The 8,847-nt window shown below is 44.7% G+C and overlaps 1 protein-coding gene across 1 annotated transcript; it reads right to left on the bottom strand.

Annotated features, from left to right (window-relative positions):
* Positions 1-500: 500 nt before the first annotated feature.
* EMG1 (EMG1 N1-specific pseudouridine methyltransferase) lies at positions 501-8,814 on the bottom strand. Its single transcript, XM_089488962.1, has 6 exons — positions 8,597-8,814; positions 6,420-6,521; positions 4,026-4,167; positions 2,014-2,072; positions 1,783-1,932; positions 501-764 (listed from the first exon to the last, which is right to left on the bottom strand). Exons 1-6 carry the CDS (start codon positions 8,726-8,728, stop codon positions 651-653), a joined length of 699 nt encoding a protein of 232 aa, XP_089345088.1. The 5' UTR covers positions 8,729-8,814; the 3' UTR covers positions 501-650.
* Positions 8,815-8,847: the final 33 nt, after the last annotated feature.

The raw sequence follows: 8,847 nt of genomic DNA, 5'->3' as shown, positions 1-8,847 counted from the left end.
ATAAAAGAGGAACAATGGCTTGTGTGCGGTAGAGATGGGATAGCCTTGAAGACACTACCTCATTCTCACGCTTGATCAAGAAAAAAAAAACTAACCAGGATTGCTTGCCAGCAAAAGTATGAAGGATGTACTCAGGAGAGCAGATGATTCCCTCTGTTCCATGAATAAGGTATACTGTGATGTATTTTAAGTCAGCAGACAAAGGCAAAGATATGACAGTAAAACTTTCCTGCCATAAATGGGTTAGAAAAAGTAACAGTCCTACTGTTAATGAATACTTCAGCTAAAGCGACCATTTTAACAATTCGCACTCCTGAGCTATTTAGTCTGGGAAAGTAAGGGAGAACTATGCCACTGTTCAAATTATTCCAAACACATCTTTACTATCCTATTGAGAATGGAGATTCAGTTTCAAATTGACTGTTGAAATTTTAGCCAGGTTCAGTGAGCAAAAAACTGCCAGCCTGGCTATGTACCCTTAGAGGTAGAGACACACCCAATTACATTAGAAAAAAGTTTATTTGCTACAAAAAAGAACAAAGGAACATTAAGGTTCATTCCCCTAAACAAGGAATGCAATGTGCAGACGCCACCCTAGAACATGATGTCAGCAGATCAAGTCCAACCAAATGAAATCAATATTGGCAACCTCACACTACCCCCCACACTTCTTCAAAGGCTGTGGTAATCTTGGCACAAGTCAAAGCAGCAGAGAGTGGATAATTGCTTATTGAAATCATTTTCTCAGTGTAGTCAACATTAACCTGCAAAAGAAAAATAATTAGCTTCAATATACAGCCAACCCTCCATAGCCACTTTTTCAAATGTTCATGAAAATATTTTAAAGATATAAATTCCAAAAAGAAAACTTTGATTTTGCCATTTTGTATAAGCAGCACCATTTGACTGTCACTATATTTAATGGAACTTGAACATCCATGGATTTTGGTATCCACGGGGGATCCTGAAACCAAACCCCAGCAGAATTCAAGGGCCCAGTGCAGTGCAATTATCATCAATAGACCTGTATTCCCTATAGAACAGGGTGTAGTGAGTCCAGGGTCAATTATTCACTCTGGGATTCCCATCAGCCATAGAAATTGCTAAAATGCATCAAGATTGGAAGTGGTCAAGTCAGTTTCTAGTTTTAAACGGGTTTTGTTTTGTTTTATATTAAACAATGCAGGAGGCCCCACAGCCAATTGAAAACATACTTTGTTTGTAAGAGGGATAGTTGAACCCTTTTTGGCCAGAAAATAGCTGGTTTAGTGGCTCAAGGGCTGCAAAAACTGCTCTGGGAGCCACATTTGGCCCCAGGATGCACTTTGCTCGCCTCTACTGTAGAACTAAGAGGAGCGACTGTGGTATAATGGTTGGATTGTTGAACTAGGACACTGGGAGACTAGGTTCTGAATCCCCGCTCAGCCAAGGAAGCCTATAGGATGACTGGGTAATCCCCGCTCCTATAGCCTCAGGCAAATCCCCTTTCAACAATTTCTATGAAGAAAACCCCATGATAAGGTTGCCATAATTGTAAACAACTGGGGAACCACTGCCAGTCACTGCAGAGCAAGCAGATGTAGATAGACTAATGGTCTAGTTTGGTATCAGGCAGTTTCCCATGCCCTAACAGTACTGCTTTGTGTAATATTAGCACAGTACTTAGAATATGCCTAAAATACACAGCGTTATTGTCCTATAATTGTATAGCATTTGTAGCATCCTGCCACTGCAGGATACTTGATCTCTACTTGGCAATGCATTGTTATCCACAACCCTTACCGAGCCGTGGGCAAAAGCTCCCACAACAATAGCTATGGGGTCTGCAGTTGGCACTAGATCACGCATATCTGTCACAGTAGGAACTGAAAAGGATGTGCCAATCTTTGTACATCCCACAGGAAGATGATCTGTCACTGGATTCTTAATTACCTATCAAAGAAAAATATGATTAGAACAGAAATAGCAGCAACCACTTCACAAAGAATCACAGTACACTAGTTAAATTATTACCTTTAATAATTTCTGTGGTCCATCTGCAGCTCTGACACTGAATTTATGTAACAACTGAACTAAGGAGAGATGTAAGATGCTTATATTAGTTATGAAACAGAGGTGTGCCTCTAAGACAGGTGCACTGCACCTATCTTTCTTCCTGTTGTAGCCTACTCTACTTTCCTCTGGAACAGTCTTGCACAAGTTTTGTAAAGCTCACCAGCCAAAACATGCAACTCAATAGGTATTGGGCAGTATTCATTTTTTGTAGTTCCAGGAGTTTCATTTGGTGGAACATATGTACAGCGGGGTTGCTTCAGAACAAGGATTGTATCTGGCCCAACAGGTACTACTTGACTGCAACCCCTATCATACTTGATCACTGGCCAGTCTGGCTAGGACTGATACTTTGAAGGCAAAAAGTTCCCCACCCCTTTCTTATGGACACTTCAGTAGTTTATGTAGCCTTCAGCTCAAGATTAATTACCAGAGAGCAAGTGGAACAGAATGGGGTAGAATACAAACTTGGAACAACTATTTGTGCAGTTAACCCACCTCCTGTTATCATGATGACTACTAGTCAGGATGGCTAAAAGTCACCTACAACATAAGAGTAATTATGCCTCAGTATATCAGTAGCTGCACAGCACAATGTAGGGTACAACTGTACTTCCACTAGTGAGCTTCCCATGGGCAACTGACTGGCCATTATGTGAAGAGAATAATGGGCCAGATTACTATTTATTCATTTAAAACCTGCCTTTTGCCCAATATTGAAACTCAAGGTAACTTGCAAAAATTAAAACAGATACAGTTTAATACATTTATAAAAAGAAGCAAAATCAAGTAAAAAGTTACTGTTCAAAAACACTGGATTAAAACTCTCCAAAATAATTCATGGGGGAAAAAACTTCCCCTGAAGATCTCGGAGCCAAGGCAGGGTCATATAGTGAGATGCAGTCTTTCAGATAGCCTAGAACCAAGCTGTCTGTGACTTTATAGGTCACAGAGAAATATGGCTTGGGTCTGATCTAACATGGCTCTTAAATTATCAGATTGCTCCATGTGTTCATGAGGCTCTCACTCGAGCTATACAGTCGACTCCATAACCACAGCTTCAACCATCCATGGCTTGAAAACATATATATTTTAAAATCCAAAAAGCAAACCCTTGATTTTGCACCACTTTCCTACCCCATTGTATATCATGGTACTTAAGCATCCACTGATTTTGTATCCACAGGGGCTCCAGGAATCTAACTAGCAGATACCAAGGTCCCACTGTATTAATAAACCACCAACTTGTTTTATCTACTGGCGTGCTGAAAATCCAGACTTCTTTTTAAAAAGTTAAAATGAATGTGTACAAATATATCTTTGCATATCGTCATAGGCCCCAGGGCTCAGTCTACCTCCTACTTAACATTTATCTTTGTCCTGATCTCAGATTATCGCTATCCACTTTTGTCCTCAATTTCCTTTATGCTCCCTTTAGCCTGCCCTTAGACTTTTCCTTAGTACATAGTTCCCAATTCTCTTGCTTTGTATGTTGTCTTCCCATTAATCCTACTTTAGCTCCTAGTTTTAGGCACTGCATAAACTTTCCATGCAAGCCAAATTAACCTTTTACTTTGCTCAGTGAAGGTGATCCTTTTATCAGTGTGACATTACCACACTGAAAGGCTGGGGGCTAATTAAAGTTACCTGCAAGGCAGAGCTACTGAAAAGACCTTCACAGCTTCAAGAGACAATAGTTTCTCCCATGCTTGTTTCTCTTCCAACCATTCTTGCCTAGTGCTGGGACATAAAATGCATTATCTCCGCAGGTGGAAGGAAGGTGCATACATACATAGCAAGAGTTATCTTTCATCTGTATGAGCTACCTTCCAGTGCCCCCTCAGGAAATGCAACAGCCATGTATACATTATTATAGAGTGAAAAGTGATTAACAAGTAAAAGAGGCTTGACAACTTAGAATATTTTCACTGGAGCATTTTATGAGGGGGGAAATATGGGTCATATATTCTTACCCATCAGGCCACAGAAGCGATCAAAAGTACGAGGGATTCTTGTCTGGGGGTTAACTTCAATCAGAACATTCTTTTCTGTGTGTATATAAACCTGGAGAAGACCAGCTCTGTTCAAAGGACTGTCCATGAGCATCAGGAGGCTCTGGGGGAAAGTGGGAAAGCAAACATTAAGCTATTTTAACAAGGAAAGAAATAACTAGGTAACAATGACTTCAGCTGAATATTAGAAAGGGCACTCTGAAGAACAAGCAAGCAGATACACAAATTATTTTCAACAAAAAGAATAAAATGATTATGAAGACTTGTGATTTGAAACAGAAATAAAACTGTCGACACCATTTTAATGGCATTCTCCTGAGAACAAAAGGGATACTATTTCGTAAATGACTGGACGAGGAGCAAATGCAGTGCAGTGGCTTGAACGTTGGACTGCAACTCTGGAGACCAGGGTTCAAATCCCTGCTGGGTCAGGGAAACCCCTTGGGCAAGTCACATAATAATAATAATAATATAGTTTATTTGTATCCCGCTTTTCCAAAATTTGATCAAAGCGGCGAACAGTTATGTATAAGAACATTTCAATAAAATCAATTAAAAACAGCATTAAAACCAGCATGATAATAATAATAACAACAAAAGGGCCAGATAGAAGGGGGAAGTCGAAATATACATTCCAGGGTCATCACTGAAAAGGGGTAAGAGGAAAAGATTTTTCACGGTGGGAAGGCCTGGGAGAAAAAATACGTCTTCAGATTCTTTTTAAAAAGAGCTAAGGATGTGGTGGAGCGGAGCTCATCTGGGAGACTATTCCAAGATCTAGGGGCCACGATAGAGAATGCCCTCTGTGAGGTCCTCACATAGCGTGTCGCTGGGACCTCCAACAATTTCATCCCTGTTGATCTGTGTGTGCGAGGCAGATTATATGGGGAGAGGCGGTCCTCCAAGTACCCTGGACCCAAGCCGTTTAGGGCTTTATAGGTCATTACCAACACCTTGTATTGAGCCTGGAAGCGAATAGGCAGCCAATGAAGATCTTTCAAGATGGGTGTTATATGGTCAGACCTGGAACAACCAGCGACCAGTCTCACTGCCATATTCTGCACTAACTGTAGCTTCCAGGTTTGGTACAAGGGTTGCCCCATGTAGAGAGCATTGCAGAAATCCAATCGAGAGGTTACCAGAGCATGTACTACAGTTTCAAGGTCTCTCCGGTCCAGGTAGGGACGCAGCTGGCGTATCAGCCGAAGCTGATAACAAGTGCTCCTGACCGTCGCATCCACCTGAGATGTTAGCTGGAGCGACGAGTCCAGGAGCACTCCCAAGCTGCGAACCGAGTCCTTCAAGGGGAGCGTGACCCCGTTCAGGACCAGGTGACAGATCTCATCGCCCAGACCTGGGGAACCTATCGCCAGTACTTCCGTTTTCTCTGGATTCACACTGAGTTTGTTTTCCCTCATCCAACCCATTACCGACTCCAAGCAGGCATTTAGAGGAGAGATGCCATCCCTAGTTACTGCATCAGTCGGGGACACAGAGAAATATATTTGGGTGTCATCAGTGTACTGATAACACCGCGCCCCGTGTCTCCGGATGATCTCTCCCAGCAGTTTCATGTAAATGTTAAATAGCATGGGGGACAGAATGGCTCCTTGAGGGACACCAGATGTAAGTGCCCTCTTATCAGAGCACACGTCCCCCAGCTGCACCATCTGGAATCTACCCGAGAGGTAGGAACGGAACCACCGGAGTGCAGTGCCCCCGATACCTAACTCCCTCAGGCGTTCCAGAAGGATACCATGGTCAATGGTATCGAAAGCCGCTGAGATGTCCAAAAGCACTAACAGGGACACATGCTTCCCCTGTCCATGCCCAGACAGAGATCATCAACTAAGGTGACCATGGCAGGCTCAACTCCATAGCCCGCCTGGAAGCCGGTTTGAAATGGGTCCAGAAAATCTGTTTCATCCAAGATCGATTGAAGCTGGAAGGCGACCACTCTCTCGATCACCTTCCCCAAAAATGGCAGCAGTGATACAGGCCGGTAGTTGTTGTAAGTCAGGGGGTCTAGAGAGGGTTTTTTTTAACATTCTCTAAGCCTCAGAGGAAACCAAAGGCAATCTTGCCAAGAAAGGTGATAGGTCCCCTTCATAACATGCAGAAGGTTTTAAATTCCGATTGACATTCTCACACGCAACCAGCTCATATAGGTCTCCTCTGGACTTCCACTCAGGCACCCGAGGAAGTACATTCAAGTCTTACGAAGGCTCATGCTATCAGCATCTTTCTTTCAGTTAGTCTCAAAGATGCTACAAGATCATGTTGCATAAACAACAACAGTTCACAGTGGCTAAGCATCACACAAACTATTACTGTCTAGTAAATACATGAAAGTACCTGGTGTGCAATGTCCGGTCGAACCGTTCCAGGGTCCCGGCCACTTCGCAGAAGCAATGATTTGTGCTTGTCACAGTTCAACAGTTCATATGTCTTCCCAACCTAGACCAACAAATGTTGTTATTTGTTAGCTTCTAGTCCACTTTTCTACACAAGTGTACTGAAAGTAGATTACAATGAAGCATACAAAACCACTTAAAACAATAATGAAAATAGGTAGAAAATGCTCACAGGAACTAATATCTAAATATCACAGTTGAAGAAGTCCCATCACTCCCTTGTTATATAAATTTAATATAGCTGTGCCTCTGTAATATGAAATTACAGAAAGGCTAAGAACCGTTCTCCTGGTTCAGATTCAGCGTGCATCTAGTGAACTAAGGATGTGGATCTAGTTTCCTGACCCAAATGTGTTAGGTCCAGGCCCTTCGCATTACCCCACTTTTCCTGTCCTGACGTCCTACCCAAAGAAGGGATACATAGCTAAGCCAGGCTTCTGAGCCAACTGTGCTTCAGCCACTGGCATTTTGATAGAGGTTATATTGCCCAGTGTGCTTTGAGCATTGGACTACAACTCTGGAGATCAGGGCTTTGAAACGTCACACACACTCAGCCCCAGAAAACCTCATGTCAGGGTTGCCCTAAGTGAGACTTTAAGGTTGCCGTAAGTTGGAAACAGCTGGAAGGCACACCACAAGAGTATATTGCCTCCGCCTCAACATTAGGAAGAACTTCCTGACGGTAAGGGCTGTCCGACAGCGGAACACGCTCCTTCCTTGGAGTGTAGTGGAGTCTCCTTCCTTGGAGGTCTTTAAACGGAGGCTAGATGGCCATCTGTTGGGGATGCTTTGATTTGGATTTCCTGCATGGCAGAATGGGGTTGGACTGGATGGCCCTTGCGGTCTCTTCCAACTCTATGATCCTTGTTTAGGGAGGGCTACACCAGCTCCTGGGTTCAGGTGGAGTAGAGAGCAAGGCCTTGACATCATTCAGCCCTCAACCCCAAACCTCCTCCACATACTGCCCAAGCAGCATACTGTTGCTGAATGCTAATACAGAGAGGTCTCCACATTTGCAAGGGTTAAGGGAGCATGGCCCCTATGGAAAATGGAACAACCACAAACACCAGAGAGGTGTTCTTACTTTGAAATCACCTCTCTGGGAATCTCTAGGTCCTCCAGTGCAATTCTATGGTCAACCTCTGCCAGATGTTGACCATAGAATCACAGTAGAGGTCCCAAAAATGCCTAAAGGGGTGTTCTCTCTAGGAATTTCTAGGTCCTCCAGCACAACTCTATGGTCAACTGACATTGGAAGAACCATGTGAGGCTTCTCTATGGGTCCCCCTCCTCTCCTGCTGAACTGGAGGAACTTAGAAACCACCTTTTATCTAAGTAACTTGCTGCCGCCACCCGATTAAGCCCCACCTCCACCCCCCCCCTTAGCAATGTATCCGGAGGTTGATGGGCAATCCCTTGCCAAAGCAGGGAAGTACTAGCCAAGGCAAGGCACATGAAACAGTCATGCGAGAGAGGCTGGGTTCCTTAGGTACTGGAATTCATGTGGGATTCCAAGAAGATGTATCGATCACTGAGTGTGTCCAGAGGAGGGGGAATAAAAGGGTGAAGGGTCTGGAAGTCATGCCCTATGAGGAAAGGCTTAAGGAGCTGGGGATGTTTAGCCTGGAGAAGAGAAGGTTTAAGAGGTGATATGATAGCCCTGTTTAAATACTTGAAGGGATGTCATATTGAGGAGGGAGCAAGCTTGTTTTCTGCTGCTCCAGAGACTAGGAGAGAATGGATCCAAGCTCCAGGAAAAGAGATTCCAGCTCAACATTAGGAGGAACTTCCTGGCATTAAGGGCTGTTTGACAGTGGAACACACTCCCTCAATGGAAGGTAGTGGAGTCTCCCTCCTTGGAGGTCTTTAAACAGAGGCTGGATGGCCATCTGTCAATGGGGATGCTTTGATGGAGAGTTCCTGCATGGCAGAATGGGGTTGGACTGGATGGCCCTTGCAGTCTCTTCCAACTCTATGGTTCTATGATTCCAGGGCTTATTCTTCCCTAGAGCCCCAGGTAATCATGCAGCCTGACCCTCAAATCACAGCCACAGCAGCTGCAAGTGCGCTTTCCCTTCATCGGGCCAGGCTCTCCCTCTCCCTCCCTCCCTCCCTCACCTTGACGGTCTCCAGCGAGGCTCCCTCCAGGACCACCACCAGCCGCCTCTGCCGGGCCCTGCGCTGCTCCGGCCCTCCATCCTCCCCTCCGTCCCCTTCAGAAGGGCGCTTCCTGGCCGCGGGGTCCGCCATCCGTGCCCCACGTTGCGAAGAGATGCCTTGCTGTTGCCAACGGAAGGCTTCCTCCAATCCGTGACGCCACTTCCGGTTCCTGTCACACACTTACTTCCGCCCCCAGGAGCCAGGCCGCT

The sequence above is a fragment of the Sceloporus occidentalis genome, unplaced genomic scaffold (genome assembly GCF_023333645.1).
Source record: "Sceloporus occidentalis isolate IW3139 unplaced genomic scaffold, rSceOcc1.0.p SCAF_1, whole genome shotgun sequence".
Lineage (NCBI taxonomy): Eukaryota > Metazoa > Chordata > Lepidosauria > Squamata > Phrynosomatidae > Sceloporus > Sceloporus occidentalis.
Note: the sequence above shows the minus strand (reverse complement) of the source record. Positions and strands in the feature narration are given on the sequence as shown.